Genomic DNA, 19,366 nt, shown 5'->3' on the forward strand with positions numbered 1-19,366 from the left:
TTTCAATGTAGGCTGCTTGTATATATATATATATATATATATATATATATATATATATATATATATATATATATATATATATATATATATATATATATATATATATATATATATATATATATATATTACAACCCATTGCCATAAACAAATAGCCTAGCTCAAATAACCCGTCTTGTCTACATTGTTGGGCAATAGGCTACGGTTGGGACCATAGGCGATGGGGGTGCAAAGGGTAGTGACATTTGTGTATTTTTGTATCGAACCGTATTCATTTTCATACATTTTACATTACTTTGGCTTGCCACTAGAGGGAAGTGGAAGACCGCACACAATAAGACATTGACAGTGCTGGTGTGCGCATATAGCGTCAAAAGAAGCGAAGATTGATTTGATTTGGATTGGCTATTGATTCAATTCTAAATAACTAATGTAGGCTTAAATAATAATTGCATTTTTTCTTTATTAAAGTCAAGAGGGTGAGAAAAGAAAGGTCAGTAATCTTTTAGGCATAGCATTCCACCTGTCTAAACCTATTTCCGACAGACCTTTGATTAATCTTGCCTGTCCTGGTCTAGTCAACATAATGTTAGCTACAGATGTAAAGGTTTGACCAATGTCACAGTCTGGTTAAGGTATGTCAAAAATTGGTACTGTATTTGGCTGATTTATCTGATCCTATAGCATATATTTGTGAAGACAAACACATTAGATTAATTCCATAGATGTACAGAGAGCAGTATTACAAAACAACCAGTTCTTGGAAAACCAAGTAGAGACATGCTGTAGTGTCTCTGTCAAGGACAAGGCCTGCAAGAACTCAAGACTAGTTCATAATGACACGTGGGGCGTTGGTTCACGTCAGACTGTCGCTGGTTACTAACGCTCATGAACTCTTATTCTGTTTGCACATTTAAATTGTATTTTTTCCAGCTATAAAACTAAAGAAAGGCACACTGTGAATATACTATTACAGTTGCTTCCAAATCATTATTTGGGGTCCTCTTAGGTAAAAATCCTTTGACTAAAGGACAGCAACATCTGGAATCAATACAGCTGTGCAGTCTCTCTCAGGAACTGGGGCTCAGGGGTTGTGAATCGTGGTGGGGGCTAGGGGTTGGGCTAGCTGCTGCTTTGGCCCTGGGGGTCCCTGTGTCCCTGACTTCAAAATAGACTTGATTGCTAACAGCTGGCAGCCCTAACTCACCCAGTGTCAGAGCTCTCCTCTGATGTCAACCTTGTCAGAATCAAGGCTGGTCTGGACAATGGAGGTGCAGCGTTGGGGGTGGGGGGGAGACTGCACCTTGTTTCCACGTGTAATGGGATTCAAGAAAAAAGATGACCCCTTTTCATTCGTGTTGGGTATCGTGAACATGTTTCATGTTTTTGTCATGAACTTATGTCCATACCTGTGTGACTGAAACTTGGGGTGTGTGACTGAAATGTATACCTGTGTGACTGAAACTGAAACTTAGGGTGCCGGACAATGCATTGCTCGACAACTTTATTGTGAACTTACAGCTCATTATTTTGCTGCCAAACGTGTGTGTGTTAATAAGGAGCTGTATGCCTCTTCTCTCTGGGAGATTATGAATAAATAGGATGACGGCTCATTAGCATCTTTTATTTGTCCATTATAAACCCTACTTGCCTAATTACATCCAATTAGCAGGGCAGAGAGTGTCATTGACTTACTCTTGGACACAAATCTGTCAGAAGGACACAAATGATGCATCATTAGCTGGTCACTGTGTCTGTGCCAATATTGTTGGAGATTAAACCTATTGGCTTGGAAAGCTGGTGGTTTTTCAACAATGACAGATAAGCTTAGATTCTATCATCTTAATATATGTGATAAAAATCTGACTTTGAAAGCGACTTTGGTTACACCACATTTAGTACCAAATCAAAAGTAGACTTGGTAGGTTAAAAGAGAATTTGGGGCGATCTAACCTTTACTTTTTACTACAGCACAGTGGCTGTCCTTGCCCTAACTCTGTTTAGAACAATAGATTACAGCAGACATTTGAGGCTTAGTGATGTTAACAAGCTAATGTGGTAATGCTCTGGTAATAAATGTGCTTCTCATGACGTTGCACCTTTCAAAGTTACACCAAAATGTCTTCAAACAACCAATTGGATTACCATTTAACTTACTAAATGTTTCATCCATTATTTAAAACTATTGGTCACAAAAAAATGGTTTTGGAAGAGCAAATTGATTTGTTTAGTCTTATTCTGACTATCTTTGTGGTCTATGTCTTGAATGTCAGCTAACTTATCCACCAAGCTAACTTTCCTTCCCTTTCCAAGGTTATGTTTCTACAGTATGTATTTTGTTGTTTATCAGGGTCAAATCTAGGAAATTATTTCCAAACAGCTGCAGGAACAATTACCCTTCATCAAAGGATGAAGGGCAGTGACTGTACAAGGTTGTAGCCATAACAGAGCTATGCATCATTATTAGACAATTAATGACTCTGTCATCACTAACACCACCACCCACACTCCACAGGGATTCATACACAGATGTTGACTAATTCTAACTTGTAAGCCTCCCGTGTTTGAGTAGTTCTGATCCTACTAACACCTCATTGATTTGAGAAGTTTCATGGTCATTTTGGAGTTGGATGCGTCACTAATGTAAGAAAAACCTGGAATAGCAGAGGTTGTGGTCAGTGGGAGCAGTAGCACTTGGCGGACAGTGACAGGGATGAAGGAGCTTTGTGCTTCTGAGGCTGGGCTCTGGTCCTCTGGGCTGCTGTTGCTCTGGGACTGTCAAACATTACTACGATGAACACAATGCACAACAATAGTTTGAGAAGACCATAGCAGAGTGAAATATATGTCTAAAATGATGTACTTGTAACAACATGACTATATATCAAATATGTCTTTATGAAGTATATTTCTTTCTATAAGTGCTTGTTATGAGATTTATTTGTGTTAAATTGACTTGGCTTTACACTTTCGTATCTGCAATTACATCCAGTCTACGGTATAGCAAATGTTAATACTCATTAGAGTGTCAATTCATTGACCAATTCGTTAATCAGTTTAAGTGACTTTACTGACCTTAACATTTGGGTCAATGTAAGGATATGGATGTTAGGTAAGGCCGGACAATGTTGTCATTTCTGCACTCTGGGCAATTGCAAGTGGCCAGTGATGAAATTGCTTCTGACGCTATTAAAAACAAATAACAGTCCAATATTGACATATTGTTTAATATTGTGGGTTTATCTTCTTTTAAAATACAGTCTTTTTTCTGAGGTAGACCATTACAGTATAAGAACATTATCATTTTTTTAAACAGACATCTAAAAAGACATGAAATAAATACTTTCATGTACAATATGTTGCAAAAATGAGGTAGAAATGGTTACAGAAAATGTACAAGAACCAATAACAAAATGACTGTGAATAGATCATAAACAACAACAAAAAACCTGGTTTGTTGGACAGACTGTTTTGGTATTTTCTGTTTACTCAGAAGGTCTTAAGAGATAAGAATGAACCAGAGGAGATGTTTAGTGGATGTTCCAGGCTTCCGTGATTATAATCTTAACACACATTATTACAATCCTAACACACATGATAAACAGACGTGATTTGTGAGGCTTTCTGAACAGAATTTTACCTACAAAATGTATCAATCTCGGTTTCGGTCAATGTCATTTGGCTATTTTTTCTCTGTATGAAAACATTCTCTGATGGAGAATGTGTCATTTACCTGACACAAACTATTTCAGATCATCAGACTGAGCAACTACCTCACCCAGAAGCCAATAACAAATAATGATCATCAGGCTTAGTCCTACTGACTGATCTGATTAATACTTCAAGTAGTAATTAACATAACAATGGATCAAAGTGTTTAATTATGGTGTGTGGTCTTTGGAGTCAGTACTAAGCTAATGTAAATCATTTAGTTGATATGTTACAAGTCCAAATGAACCACTGTAAACTACTGATACATATCATGCCTAAACTATTACTTCAAATAGACCAACACAGTTGACCATGATAACTGATCATATTTTGTATTGGAGAGTCTATTGTGTTTCCAAGTGATTGTTGTTCATTTATCCTTATATTACAAAATGTAAATAATCACAGCCCCTCTCTGAACCATTACTCAGTAGCTCCCAGAGGCAGGCGTCCTCTGTGGTTTACAGAGAGGTTCTGGGACGAGGGGAGGGGTCAGTCTGATTGACCTGGCTATTTGGCATGACTAAAGCCAGCAGCTGTACTGTAGAGGTAGAAGGGTGCTATTGGGTTGCTGGACATCAATCAGGTTGCAACCACTCTAAATGATCTGCATAGGGAGGGGTGGGGGAGGCCGCCACATGGCCATTGAAACTCAGCATCTGGGGGGGGGGGTCCTCTGTAATGAGATTGGGTTAGGGACCAAGAGACAGGGAAGGGGGGTTGTGTGTGTGTGGGGGGGGGGGGTGTTGGTTGGGGGTTGGAGGGGACGGGGGTAGGAACATTGCATCATATGTGCTGCCCTCCACATGACCATGGCAACAGTCAAATAAGCATGACCTCAGTACCTGGCGGTCAAGTGACCGCATTTTTCCAGCTTGTTAAACGGAGTTGTTCCCTGTGGATGGTAGGTAAAGCCACAGAATGTCCGTAGGGTATTTGAATATGTGATTAACTATATCAGTCTTCAGACATGATTAGCTGCCAACTCCATGTGATTAATCATTAGGTTTAGTCTCTTGTTTTAAAATATGAGATCACTATTTTCTGTGCTCAGGTAACTTAATTGAGCGCACATTAATGCTTGGGCAAGTTTTATTTACATCTTTAAACAAAGACCATGTGTTCATCCAAATATATTCATAGCATGTAAGCATGTATAGATTCTGTAAACACTTTGGGGGGATCAGTAAACAGTTTGTCCAACAAAAAGGGAATATTTTCTGTGTTCTACATAACATTTCATGAAGACAACCATCATTCCACCAAAAACAAATCTACATAATAATAAAGAATAAGGATAAGAAAAAATGTATTTATATATTCATATATAATAAAAACATGGATTTATGGCATCAAATATCCTTTGAAATACCTGAATTACATTCAATGTTACTCTTGTAGCATTTTCAAGTTTCTCTCCCGAGGCAAAGCCAAGCTGCAGTGGGTAAGCAGAACTGTGTCAGGTCTCTCTCCTCCCTACTCTGCACAACTCTCTCTCTCACTACTAACACCCTAAAATTACATACATTCTTTCTTTATTATTTCTGAGGTAAAGAAATTCTTCCTGAGCATTTGAACAAGACTACACATATTAAGAAATAAAAGGAGTAGGTGAACAAGAAGACAAATGATTTTAGGGAAGCTGTGGTTATTGACTAAGGGCAGGAAACACATTTCTCAGGTAAATTGATTTGAAGGTGGAATGTGTGGCAAACTATCAATACTATATAGACACGTGTGCGTATATATATAGTGTGTGTGTGTGTGTGTGTGTGTGTATGTCGAAGGGTTTCAACAATATATTATGGTACTTTTTATTAATATGTGATGCTTGTGAGGTTGAACTACATATATCAGCTAATATGTTATTTCTAAAATCAGTAAGGATGAATGCTTTGTTTCTCTTCTGGAAAGACATTCAGTAAGAGGACGGTAAATAATACTGTAGCTACTAGCAAGAGAAGAAAACACCTGTGCTTTGTCAAAGTGCACACTAAAAGACCAGTTTAAATGAATACTACAGTACATAAGCTGTCCATTTGATTATTTAAATATAAAGACAATACGTTATACCAATTGTCATGTCGTGATTTTGGCAAGAAGCTAAAAAGATTATTTTCTCAATTCATCACAGGAGAGACCAAAAACATGGCCTCCCCTAAAATAATGGAAATTGAAACGGCATTGTTCTGCGTTTTTTGGTCAAAACAAGATGGTGGTTGCTGAAATTGATCCTAAGCCCTTTTTTATTCTTGTCAAATGATCGATGGAGATGAGAGACTAACTAAACTCTACAATACCACCGCAGCGTTCTGGCAATAAATACAATCCTGAGTAGCAGTCAAAGGTGGGGATATCCCGAACCCTGATTATCCAGAATCTTGGACCACTTCACCTTGCAACAAATAACTGATTTTGTCCTGGACCAAGGGTTAATCAGGATCTTTGAGAGCTTCTGACTAATTTTTTTCTTCCATTTGATTGGAAAAATGTAACAATGACCCACCCACAAAGGCCTATTCATCATTCTGTTCTTTGGGAGAAATAAAGTATATGTATATTTAGAGCAAATGAAACAGCATACCATGGCATGCTTCACCTGGTATAACCAATATATATTTGCGTGTCAGCACTCAAATGATTGAGCTTTCATTTCCCTCTAAACCTAACTCTTTTGGCTGCATAATAGGTAACGAAGAAAGAAAAAAACAGAGAAAGATATCGACATTCCCAAGGCTTGTCAGGTCAGAGCAGGGGCCAGATCAAATGAACGTTTCCCTACAGTGGCTAGCTGCCTCCTCAGTGGCTATACACTTTGCTCCACTCCATACAAGTGTCCAGCTCTTTCGGGGGGGTGTTTGTGCGCACCTTGCAGAAGGCATTCTCAAAGTCTTTGAAAGCTGGGGGGTTGCTGGGCGTGGCCAGGCCGTGCATGGGCCCCGAGGAGGCGGAGGAGGCGGAGGCCAGCGCCTGCTGACAGAGCTGCAGCAGCTCCCACACGGAGAAGCCCTCGCAGCGCTGCAGCACCGCGCTCAGCTCCCGCTCGCTCAGGCTGCAGCCCTGCGGCGCCAGCGTCTGCAGCAGCGCCTGTCTGCGCATGGCCGGGTCGGGCAGCCCCACGTGGTAGCGCTTGGCGAAGCTCCGATGCACGGCTTCCTGCAGCATGTCTGGCCGGCCCGTGGCGCACACCACGAGGAGCAGCCCCGCCGAGCCCAGCTGGGCCTTCTCCAGGGCGGCCAGGAGCACGGGTCTCAGCCCCTCCTCCTCCATGGCCTCCACCTCGCTGATGAGGACCACCGAGGGCTGCCGCGCCCCCGCCACCTGCAGCAGCGCCCCCAGGATCTGCTCTGCCTCCGCCTTCCACTTGGAGGCCAGCATGGCGCCACTCACCCGGTAGAAGGAGGCCCCCAGCTGGGAGGCCAGGGAGCGGGTCAGGGTGGTCTTCCCCCCTCCCTGGGGGCCAAACAGCAGGACGGTTCTGGGTGGGCGCAGCCCGGGGCTGGGCCGGAGCACGGGCCACAGCAGGTCCTCCTCCAGGGCCGCCTTGACGTGGGTGAGGCCCACCAGCTCCCCCCACAGCAGGGCAGGGCTGCAGTCCAGCAGCTCCCCGTCCACCAGGTCCAGCACACGAGGGTCGGGGCTCTTCAGGGTCTCCCCGGCTTGGCTACACAGAGAGGGCCGCTTGTGGGCGTGGGAGCGGTGCCGCAGGGAGAATCCCTGCTCCTCCCCTCCGTTCTCCCCTGTCAGGCCCGTGGGGGGGCTGTACTCCCCGGCCACCCCGTAGGGAGGAGAAACCAGAGGCTGAGGGGAGGGTTTGCTGGGCTTGAAGGCCTGAGAGTCTGTGCCGCCTCCGCTGAAGCCGTTTCCCCGACACTCGCCTTTGTCGGCCAAGCTGTAGGGCGACTCGCCTCCCGTCTTCATGGGGTCGAAGCCGTACTTCCTGTAGCGTGAGCCATCACCCTCCTCCTCGTCCTCAAGCGTCATCTCAAAGGCCTTCCTCTTGAGCGGACCCCCGGACTCGGAGCCCCCCAGGATAGCGTTCTGGTAGCTATAGCTGCCCCCCACCGCAGTGGGCCGCGAGGGCAAGGGGGTGGGGGCGGCCAGGCCCGAAGGCAGGTAGCCAGATGACGGGTGACCAAAGCTTGGGGTCAGACTGGCCTGGTGGGGGTAGCTGCTGTGGGGGTAGTTGTAGACCGGGTTGGAGGGTGAGTAGCTCGGCACCAGGGTGGATGGGGGCTGGAGCGCGTGGAGCGAGGCCGGGGGAAGGGCTGCGCTGGGCTGGGGACAGTAGCCAGAGGACAGGTAGGAGCCATTGTAGCTGGGCGGGTATTCGCCTGAGTGGGAGCCGTTGCAGGAACTGCTGCCACTGTAGCCAGAGTCGGAGAGGTTACTGTTGATCACTGACACGCTACTCGCCCCCTGGGGCCCTGCACTGGCAGCCACAGCCTTGGGGCCTGACAGGCTGTCGTGGCCCCCGGGGGCCACCAGGGGGTACCCGCCCTCAGAGCTGTGAGTCAGCGGCCAGGGCTCCAGCTCCGTCTTGGGGCCGTTGAGGCCGGCGAACGCCCCGGGTCCCTCGGCGTAGCCGGCGCTCAGAGGCGGCGGGCGCTCGTAGGAGGAGTCCAGCAGGCCCGAGTACTTCTCGGCGTATCGCTTCAGCAGGTTGGAGGCGGTGAGGGCCGAGATGTCGTCGTTGGCCCAAGCGTGGCTGCCGCGGCCGCGCCCGGCGTACAGCTCGGACTTGTGGGCCGGGGAGGAGGTGGTGGAGGACACGTCCAAGTGCTGCTCGGGCCACTGGCTGAGGGGCTGGGCATGCTCCGGGTTCCAGTGCATCTTCAATAGGCCTAGAGGAGAGACACACACACACACCGGTTAGATCAACACAAAGGCTAGCGCTCGCATCGTCGTCAAGGCACCTAACGAGCCAGGCTGGCTGGAGGGAGGGAGGGGGATGAATGGTCTGTACAGGGATGAAGCGGTGGCCGTCTCTCCGTCCGTTCTCTCATGTGCTTCTCCTCTTCTCTGACACGGGCCACAGCCCCTCCTGTCTCCAGACAGACGGGGCGAGAGGGAGAGAGGGCTTTCTCCTTTGGAATCGTTTTTTTATTATTACCATCATCCCTGGGAGCAGAAGGAGCTCAAGTTACTCAGAGAGAGGAGAGGGGTGAGAGGGAGGGAGAGAAACTGAAAAGTGAGGGGCAGAGGGAGTGAAATAGAGAAGGGGAGGGCGGGGGGGGGGGTGTGGGGGTTCGGTTGCAGGAATTGAATCGGCCGTTTCCCAGCCCTGCGCTCTGTGTGTGTGTGATAAGTACAATTTCCCTGCAACCGCGCAGCATCTGCAGGTCTCCCAGAGGAGCCATTGTTATCTCTCCTCGCGCATGTTTCTCTGAATGCCTTATTCAACCACCACCACCCGTCCCCCCTCCCCCTTTTCTCCCACCACCCACAGCACGTAAAAAAGGCCCAGTGGCCGGCTGGACAGGGGGCTGGACAGGGGGCTGGAGAGGGGGCTGGAGAGGGGGCTGGAGAGGGGGCTGGACCGGGGGCTAGACAAGGGGCTGGAGAGGGGGAAGGGGGAGGATGGGTGGGAGGGAGGGAGGGAAGGAGTGATGGGTGAATGGACAGTGGTAGGGAGATTTTTTTTTGTTGAGGGGGGTGGGGAGCAGCAGAGAGTGTGCTATTCATCGGGCAGCCTCCCATGGAACATTGGGAGAGTGGAATGCCCTCTCCTCTGGCTGACACCACCAACACTCTGGGTCCTGATTAATCATGCAGGCCTGCTCCCCGCGCAGCACAGCGGACGCAAGGCTGCGCTAACGGCAGCTAGCGCTAATGGAGGGAAACAGTCACTTTTCTTTCCATGTCTACCCCCCCCCACACACACACACCTTTCCTTTTCCCCTCTCCCGTGCTTTTTCTCTCGTTAGTTTCATCCTTGATTATTTATTTGGCCTTTGTTATTCTTTAGGATTGCTTATCCAAATCCTAAGCACATTCCGAAACAGATGGCAAGTCAACCAACAGGGTATTGCTCATTGAAACACGACCAACGACATTTTGAGTTTGCCTTTTTACCATTGGTTGTAGGAGAATTGCACAGGGGCCAACTGTCAAGAGAACAACGTTACGTAACACTACCAATGGCAATCGCTCTGTCCTTGAGACTCAGGTACTTCTAGCCTAGGCGTTAGCCTGACATTCCAGGCATAGCTTGGCATTATTGAGCTGTCACGATGTAGCTCTGGGGTGAAGGCTTCCACTGGCAGAAAATAGAGAGGTAAAAAGTGGAATAAAGCACCAGGCGTCATTACCGCTCTTCAGAGGAGCTGCCATTTATTATTCATACCTCTGTCTGGGTGTGTGGAGACAGGATTCTTATTGCCATTTAAATCAAACTTCAATATCCAGCACAGCCGGTTTATAACACTCTCCTCATGCTTTGCCCCCTCAAATCTGGCCTCTCTCTCTTCCCCCTGCCTAGAAAACCTCCACAGTGTGTGTGTCTTCAGATTACGTCTGCTGTTTATTCAGTCCGATCCGACCAGAAGACCAGATGGCCATTGGATTATCAGGTCCTTCATATTCAAATCCACTGCCTTAAGTTCCCAATGTCCAAACCAGTTAAAGTAGTCTAAGCATCGCACACAGCATTCCCCCTCTCCCCGGGCACAGGCCACAGGTCTGTGTAGGCCTCGCTTTCTGCTGGTTTTTTGTTGCTGTTGGTCATTTTGTTTTCACGAACATGCAGGAGACAGTCGGCTCCTCCTCACCCAGCTGACGCGTATTTTTGGGGGTGCGGTTTGACTCGGAGGTCATTGTCCAGGCTGCGGAAACAGTATACGTCCTGCAGGCCGTTCCCATCTGCAGGGCCAGTTTGTGAGCGGGCCAATAATGGGGCCTGTGTGTGACAGAGATGGATGAGAGCCCAGGGGAGCTCATAAAACCATGCAGCAAGGGGAGGGAGGGAGGGAGGGAGGGAGGGAGGGAGGGAGGGAGGGAGGGAGGGAGGGAGGGAGGGAGGGAGGGAGGGAGGGAGGGAGGGAGGGAGGGAGGGAGGGAGGGAGGGAGGGAGGGAGGGAGGGAGGGAGGGAGAGAGGGAGAGAGGGAGAGAGGGAGAGAGGAAGGAGAGGAAGGAGAGGAAGGAGAGGAAGGAGAGGAAGGAGTGGACAGCAGGCGTTCCGTCCTCTCCGGGGCAGACCGGGGCAGACATTAGAGGACTCAGCGAGGCGGGCTAACGGCTGTCCACTCTATCATGGAAACAGCACACCACAGAACCAGCAGACGATGCACCCCTCCCCCCCCCCCCCTCACACACACACACACACCACTTATTTTCTTCCTCTCTGTCACTGCCGCCGAGAAGAGCTGCAGCTGGAGTGAGCAGAGGGGCAGGCTCAACCATCTTTTTAGCGCAATCAGGGGAGAAACCAAGAATCCAATCACACTATTTTCTCCCCAGAAGCGACAAGAGGCCTTAAGGACCCAGCCCTGTCACTTCCCTATCTGACCATGCCCGGCACTGCTGGTCAGTCAGCCATGATGAACGTGGCAGGATTGCTCTCCGGTTTAGCCCCTTGCTTTAATTAGATCTTGCCCTCAGTGGGATTGGAGGTTTTGAAAGCAACATCTCCATGATAATCTGCACTAACTCTAATCTACACTTCTGTTGAAATTGGACCAGTTCCACAGATTAATTTGGCGCTAGGCACTGGAAGGACACTAAGATTAGAATCAGGGAATGTGAATGTTCCTCCAGGCTTTATCGAACTCACTGGCCGGGAAGACAACTATAATTTTCATTATAATGGAGGATTATGCAATAAAGCCTCACAAATCACATTTATGTAAGGTGGAAGATCTCACATACCTATTTTCTATACCAGTCCTTAATAAAGATCATTCTGTCCTGTGGGTGTCTCTGGTAGATCATATTCACACAAACACATCTTCCTTGTAACGGATTTACAAATGTGCACTGATTCTAAAGATGACTCTGCATTGTGATTATTGTTTAAGGAAAGGAAAACCATGCAGCCTGTGCCCTTTTCAGTACGGCTTGATAAGAAGCTTGTCTGCATGCAAGTGTGCATGCGTGTGTGCATGCGTGTGTGCTTGTGTGTGTTCTGAGCCCCAGGAGAGACAGATGTTTGCTACTCCGTCCTCCCCGCTGCCTGTTGGGGGTATTGTGGTGGACAGGCAGCAAGGCGAGCAGACGTCCGCGCCTAGAAACAATCCTGTTGGCCCTGAGACAAAGCCTGAAGGATCCCATTGTCCGCAGGCTGCCTAATTATGGAAATCTTATGAATCTATTCAGCAGCAGTCCACTGACAGCCTTTGTGCTGGCCTGGGATTTATTGAGGAACCTGTGTGAGCTGTGTTCTTTTGTAGGAGAGCGTGATGAAGACAGTGGCCGGGCCCTCCTCGACAGACATGAGCTTTCCTTTAGGGACCCGTTCTAGGAGGCCTGCTCCACCAAGTTCTGCTTTACTCAGGAGATAGGGGAGGAGGGGGGTTAAGTCCTCTGAAGTGACGGTCTGTCGGTTATCTCTGCGTCCCACTGCTATTCCCTGCTTCCTGGCGTCACAATGAGATTCAGGGGGGTTTTCCGAGGGAAAAGGAAGGGGTCTCCGCTTGCATCGGCGGGGTGGGACTCGTGAGTTTCTGGGGTACAGCTGAGGCCTGGAGGGAGCCACAATGTGAGCCCGGCAGGCAAGACTAGTCCCGGAGGTCATCTACTACTGGACGCTCCGCTGTTCTGGACGGCCCCCGGCCCTGCTTCACAGCTCTCCCCAGAGGGCCCTATCTCACTCCTGTCCTTTTCCCTTCCCTTCCTCCGCGAGGCAGCTTGTCAACAGGAGAGCTCTGGGTCGGTCCAATAAGGGCTGTCCTCAGGAACACACCCCATCCCAGCCGACCCTGTAAACCCCCTCCACCTGCTCCACCCAGCTGTGCAGGATAGGAACCAACGTCAAGCCATCCTAACCAGATCATATCCTGGTTGGGTCCATTCAGCTCCTTTCTCGTTGGAGCCTGATGCTGTCTGTCGTGGGTTTCTAAGTTACCGTAGTGACTTGGCTAAGTGGCTTCTGCTGTTATATACTCAGCCTGACTTCCTGGTGATAACCCAGAGGGGGATTGTGTTTTGATGGAATGGTGTGGAGTTTAAAAGCCTTCCGTTCCAACCATTTTTCTCTCATTCAAAGTCAAACTGATCAAATGCTGAAGGTATCTCTCAGTGCGATTTCCAAACGGTGGTTGTATTGACCTTAGATGGCTCATAAGGCAAATTACATTTTTAGAGTGAGTAGATCCAAACGTGCTTGAGAGGGTGTCCTGCCAAATGGAAAACACCTCTGATATTTCTGGATACATAAAAAGCACTAATAGCTTTCTTTCACACTAATACAACAAAGTGGTAATACGAATGTAGTTCCACATGCCATGGTACTGCATTTTAACTTGATGACCGAGAGGACAGGTGATTTTGAAAAGAGAGATTGTGCACACCAGTGTGACAGGTACTATATTTGTGCTGATGAATTGCAAACGTAACTCCAGGTAGCAGAAGATGCGGATGTTAATGATAAGTATTCAGTAAACAGGAGGTCATTAATGCGCTGGCGCATGCAGCACCTCACGTCAGCCCGGGCTGTTTAACAAGGTTCTGTGAGGGATGCCAAATGAGGCTCAGCTCATTGCAGCTCAACACATGCATTCTGAGTAGCTCAGGCTCAGATAGGTTCATACTTGAGCATAGTGGGGGACTAAGTGTTTTAGTCCACATGTTTGATGACTTGACTGACATGTGGAAGTTGGTTGATATTTTCTTATGAGGAAGCAGAAACCTTCAAGTATATATGTGTGTATATGTATATATGTATATATATATATATATATATATATATATATATATATATATATATATATGTATATGTATATGTATATTATATATTATCTATATTTTATCAGTATAAAATAGCCCATTCTCTTTATGATAAGGTCTGCTTCTGTGTGTGGAACAGTGAGTCATAAAAACACCAAACTCACTCCACCACTACATTCTCTGCCGTCTAAGACAATGTGGAACGTACAATCAAACGCAACATTCTGTTCATAGAGATCGCTTATTCTTTTAACTGACCTGAAATCATACCTGGTCAGCCCTACTCAGTACTGGTGTCACTGTCCCAGGTCACCATGCCAGTCACTACTGCTTCCCACCGATCCCCCCCCCCCCCCCCCACGCCGGGGTTCAAACTCTGAGACCCTCTGAGCATGAAAGCAACAGACACTTCCAGAACCGCCGTGCAGCTACGCCACCGAAAAGCTCCATCTACAATAGCAGCGGTGGGTGGTATTTATACTGAGGGGTAAGTTTAGCCAATTCAACTCAGTGGGAACACATAATCAGCTTGTGTTAGGCTTGGAGCTGATATTCTGGGGACATGTACAGTAGATGATGTGTACAAAGGGTCTGCAGAAGCCCTGGGGGCTTGGAGGCAACACAGAAGACAACCCCCCCTGAGGGCACAGTGGGAGTCAGGGGGATTTCACGAGACCCTCCCAAAACATCCATTAGCTGGAAATAATGCCCACGCTGGACTGGCCGGGGGGATCATAATTTATCAGCCATGCATAATTGGGCACCGCAAAAGAAAATGATTATAAATCTGTGTGTTAGTCACAGGGTTGCTATCAATCAAAGGAAACACAATCTCTCTCTCCCTCCGCCGTTCTCTCTCTCCCTCTTCTAATCCTTCTCCCATGGCTCTAAAAAGATGGAATAACAGAAGCGTGTGGGGGGCTCCCAGGGACGTCCTCACACCTGCTGCCCAGCACGCAGCCAGGAGCTGCTGCCCGTCCTCAAAGACCGGCTCCCTGGAGGAACCACGACCACTCCTGCTGTGGCATTGAGGGAACATGCTGCAGCTCTCCTCTCCTTCTCTGCCGTCTCTCTGTCTCTCCAACCCCCCCCCCCCCTCTCTCTCTCTCTCTGTCTCTCTTTCTCTCTCCCTCCCTCCCTCAAAGGAAACACAATCTCACCCCTGTCTCTCTGTCTGTCTCTCTCTCTCTCACTCTCTCTCTCTCTCTCCCACACCCACACCCACACCCACACACACCAGTCCAGAGGGCTGGTTGTCAGGTTCAGCGCTCCTCCATGTTTCAGAGTGAGGGCAGGATCCTGTGTTCCGGCTCTGGAGTCCACCCTGCATACAGGGCCATACACACCCTCTAGAACGGAGGACTGGAGCAGGAGGAAAAATCTAGATGCATCCCTCCGTGCGCGTAATTTTAGAAACGGCTCCCCCATCCCCCGAGCTCGCTAGCGCACGTCCGCAAATGGCAGGAGCCCAGGCCAGGCAAGGCTGACCCCCCCCCCCCCACACACACACACACACACACACACGCACGCACGCTTTCCCTTTAAGGAAAACAGGGGCCCTATTTTCTCGCTGCAGGCTGACGTTAAGTCATTGTGTCCACTAATGTATCAAAGAACAGCTGTCCTGAGGCTCTGAGATGACCAGTCACCCCCTCCATCTGTCTCTCATCGCCAAGTCTTTCCTCTATCTTACCCTCTTTAGCTCTCTTCCTTCCAATCTCTGCCTCCACCCCCCCCCCCCCACTCCCTTCCCCCCTCTGTTTCATGCAGCTCGTTCCCCTCCGCTCCTCCAAATCCCCTGGTCCATCTCCTAGATTACACTCTGGCCCTCTGACCACATGGACAGCTCTGGGATTGGATGTTTTCTGTTAGCACGCACGCACACACACACGCATGCACACACACACACACAGCTTCACTGTGAATAACAGTTTTTTTTTTATGGGATCAAACAAACGGTGGACGGCACAGCGATAACAGGAGTGTTTTCGAGTGCGGTCGCTTCTTCATGCTCTGCAGAGGTGAAGCCTCTGTGCTTCTCATTGGTTGGTCAGGATTCTGCTGCCTCAGGACCCCTGTGAAGTCCAGCCATCCAAAGGAACCTTGCCGCCCTGTTACCATTCTGCTCCTTAATTGGGCCCTTAATGGAAGCTGAGGTCTCCTTAATGAGCTGACGAACGCTGGGAGGGACCTATGGAGACACAGGGGCCGCATGTCTCTAACCTCTCCATACTCACACGCACGTGAACGCACGCGCACGCACACGCACACACACACACTGGACATCGCACCCAGGGGCTAATTAGAGCCCATTCACACCCCTCACTAATGATCCCTGCTCTTATTCACCCAGGCACTTCAGCGGGCTCTGTGTTTACACAAGGGCTCCAGCCCCAGCCCCTGCCCCAGCCCCTGCCCCAGCCCCTGCCCCAGCCCCAGCACACTCACACCAGCCCTTTCACTGGAAGCGATAGATATAATAGAGACACATCCTGCTCCAAGGAGCCAGAATGGGCCCCTCCACTTATTATATGCAAACTGCCTCATGATTTAAGTCTGGACCCTCACAAGCCATTCACTGAGAAAGAAAGGGGTGGGAAGGAGGGGGTGTGGAGGACTGGGGAGGGGGGGTGAAGAAAGTGAGGCGGGGAGAGGGGGGGGTGGACTGAGAAACAAAGTACGTGCGCAAGGAGAGAGTGACGTCAACAGAGAGAATGTGTGTGTTTATGTGTGTGAGAGAATGAGAGAGAGAGAGAGAGAGAGAGAGAGAGAGAGAGAGAGAGAGAGAGAGAGAGAGAGAGAGAGAGAGAGAGACAGACAGCCTTAGAGACAGAGAAGGGTGAGTGAAAGTTAGAGAAAGGCTTTGGAGCTGGGGGCTGTGTGTGTGTATATATATGCATGTGTGTACGTGTGTGTGTGTGTGCGGGGTTTCAAAAGAAAAAGGTATCGCTCCAACAGCGGGGGCCCCCAAGCAACAAGAGTTAGGGCACTCCTGGGTTGCCGGCCTGGGACTGATTTAGGAGTGCGTTTGAAGTGCAGATTACAGATTCTTTGGGCCAAATCCCTCCAGGAGTATCTATGGCCCCCGGAATCTCTCTCAGGTTTCCTCCAGGTCCGGCCCTGGCCGCTCAGCCCCAGCTTGAGGTCCCCTGGATGGAGAAGATACAGCAACCAGGGGCCAGACACACTGGGTGTGTGTGTGGGGAAGGCAGGGGGGGGGCGGCACGCACTGCGAAGGTGAATGGAAGATTTGGGCCGTCTCCCAACCATCTATCGGGAAAGGATAGTGTTTGTGTGTGTGCGAGTTTGTAGCTGCGTTTTCACGTGCAGCGGTCATTTATCCAACACAAACACGACTGACATGCCTGTAGTGGGAGTCCGAAGTCACACAGAGCAGGAACGCTCCCGTTTCCCCACAAAGAGAATTCCAACATGGAGGTGAGACTGTTCACATGGACACTCAGGCCCTCTGTGCTTGGTGTCTGTCTGGCGCAGTTCTGCCCAGAATCAAGAAACACAAATGAAAGAATGCGGCCAGGTGTGTCAGCTGAAGACAGAGTAGACTCTCAGAATCTGTGTCTGTGTGTGTGTGTTTGTGTGTGTTTGTGTGTCTGTGTGTGTGTGTCTGTGTGTGTTTGGGTGTGTGTGTGTGTGTGTGTGAATGTGTGTCTGTATCTGTGTGTCTGTGTGTATGTGTGTCTGTGTGTGTGTGTCTCTGTGTGTGTTTGTATGTGTGTCTGTGTGTGTGTGTGTTTGTGTGTGTGTGTGTGTCTGTGTGTGTGTGTGTGTGTGTGTGTGTGTGTGTGTGTGTGTGAACGTCACAGCCTCAAAGAGTACACAGGGTGACTAACTCCCGTCCTGACTCTCCTCCTGCCCTACCAGAGACACACTAGACAGCCTGTTCCTAATGGTCCCACCAGTCTCAGCCCAGCGGAACAGAGCTGCTCTGTCAATGACATCAGCCTGTACAGTACAAGAAAGCCAGTATCGCACACTCGTAAAGAAGACTTTGGAAAGTTGAGACAAAGGCCAATATTGGGTGTGATGGATGAGTCCAGGCTGGGGAGAGCCGTGTGCAGGGGTCTGAAGGCATGCCAACTATTCCACAAGTCGTGTGAGACATTCTAGGAGACTCGAGTCGCACGTACACCCCAGGAGTGGAGAGGCTAGTGAGCCAGACTGGACTGCCAGGCTATACAAGGAGCGGATGGCCTTACTGTTATACACTTACTGCAGGCCTCAAAAGGCATATCACCATGCAGAGCATCTTTTTTGAATGACAATTTATTGATTATTTGTGGGGTCATGTTTTCGACTGTAGATGGAGTACGCGGCTGTGGAATCATGGAGTACGTTGCCCTGCCAAAACAAGCTGTTTGTCCACAAACGCTCAAATGCAACAAAATCAGTCATTAACAGACAATCGCTTGTTTCAGAAGTCAGAAGAACGTGTGCCGGTTCTCATCGGAGCGTTTTTCCAGTTCAAATCCTTATCCTCCCACACGCACCTCAAGCAACAGCCTCCTCAATCCATTTCAGAGAAGCAAAAAAGGGGGGATTTAATCCATTCATTATAAAGTAATACTTTTTAAATTGAGTGTCCTGTTTGATTTCTCCCTCCATTCTTGTAACTGTCATGCCAATAAACCTCCTTTGAGGCGAGATAAAGAGCCGGGAGGAGAGGGGGGCTGGAGGCTGAGGCTGGGGGAGGCCAGCCCCATGCTGGCGGCTGCACAATGGTGTTTTGGAGAGGCAGAGCACTGGACATGAATGAATACTTGTGGGGGTGGGGCTAAAACTGGACACGTCAGTTATTAGGTTCGCATCGAAGGGTGTTGGTGGTGGAGGGTGTAGGGGTGATAGTGGTGGTGGTGGTGGGGAGGGGGGGGGTTGAATCCTAAAACCAGGAGAAGGACAAGCTGCTGCTGCTAAAGACATCACTGCAGCCAAACTCTGCTCCTCTGCTCTGGTATATTTCCCTCCACCCCCCTCACCCCCTCCCTCCCTCCATGCTGGTCAAGGTCCAGAACTGGAACTGAGGTTTTCTACATCCAAATGCGCATGGGGTATTCGTGTGTGTGTCGGGGAGGGGGGGGGGGGGGCGGGGGAATCCTGAACAAGGAACATAACAGTGGATTTGTCTGATAACAAAAGGTACAGAGTGTGCAGGGACCCATTGATTTAGTCAAAGTCCAGACTAGCACAGAGAGGTGCTGTGGAATTTGGCAGGTAGATGAGAGTGAGTAAATGCAATGTTACTGTACTTACTATAGGGGACAATGGGACTCAGCATTCTGTGGAGCTGGTCTCAGTTAGGAGTTGAGTGGTTCAGTTATAGCCAGGTTAGTGTCTGTCCACCTGTAGTCCATCACTGGCATGTGTTCACATTGACATTCTACAAGAGCAAGGGGGAGAGAGAGAGAGAGAGAGAGAGAGAGAGAGAGAGAGAGAGAGAGAGAGAGAGAGAGAGAGAGAGACAGAGAGAGAGACAGAGAGAGAGAGGGGGGGGGAGAGAGAGAGAGAGAGAGAGAGAGAGAGAGAGAGAGAGAGAGAGAGAGAGAGAGAGAGAGAGAGAGAGAGAGAGAGAGAGAGAGAGAGAGAGAGAGAGAGAGAGAGAGAGACAGAGAGAGAGGGGGGGGGGAAGAGAGAGGGGAGAACCAGTTACAGGCTGAACAATGTCTGGACAAACACACACACTTGTCAACTAACCCTTTCACACATACTCACAGACCAGGACAAAACTAAACACACAAAACTGGAAGAATTCACTCCATT

The 19,366-nt window shown here is 48.9% G+C and overlaps 1 protein-coding gene across 3 annotated transcripts in view; it reads right to left on the bottom strand.

Moving 5' to 3' along the window:
* Positions 1–4,782: 4,782 nt before the first annotated feature.
* fignl2 (fidgetin like 2) overlaps positions 4,783–19,366 on the bottom strand; it is a 16,273-nt gene continuing 1,689 nt past the window's right edge. For all 3 annotated transcript variants that reach the window (XM_084681408.1, XM_084681407.1, XM_084681406.1), the window contains 2 exons: positions 18,860–18,986; positions 4,783–8,552 (listed from right to left, as the gene is read on the bottom strand). In XM_084681408.1, coding sequence (XP_084537534.1) covers positions 6,508–8,552; positions 18,860–18,884 — 2,070 coding nt within the window. In that variant the 5' untranslated portion in view covers positions 18,885–18,986 and the 3' untranslated portion in view covers positions 4,783–6,507. The remainder of the gene's footprint in view (positions 8,553–18,859; positions 18,987–19,366) is intronic.

The sequence above is a fragment of the Hypomesus nipponensis genome, chromosome 18 (genome assembly GCF_054491055.1).
Source record: "Hypomesus nipponensis isolate SF chromosome 18, ASM5449105v1, whole genome shotgun sequence".
Classification (NCBI taxonomy): domain Eukaryota; kingdom Metazoa; phylum Chordata; class Actinopteri; order Osmeriformes; family Osmeridae; genus Hypomesus; species Hypomesus nipponensis.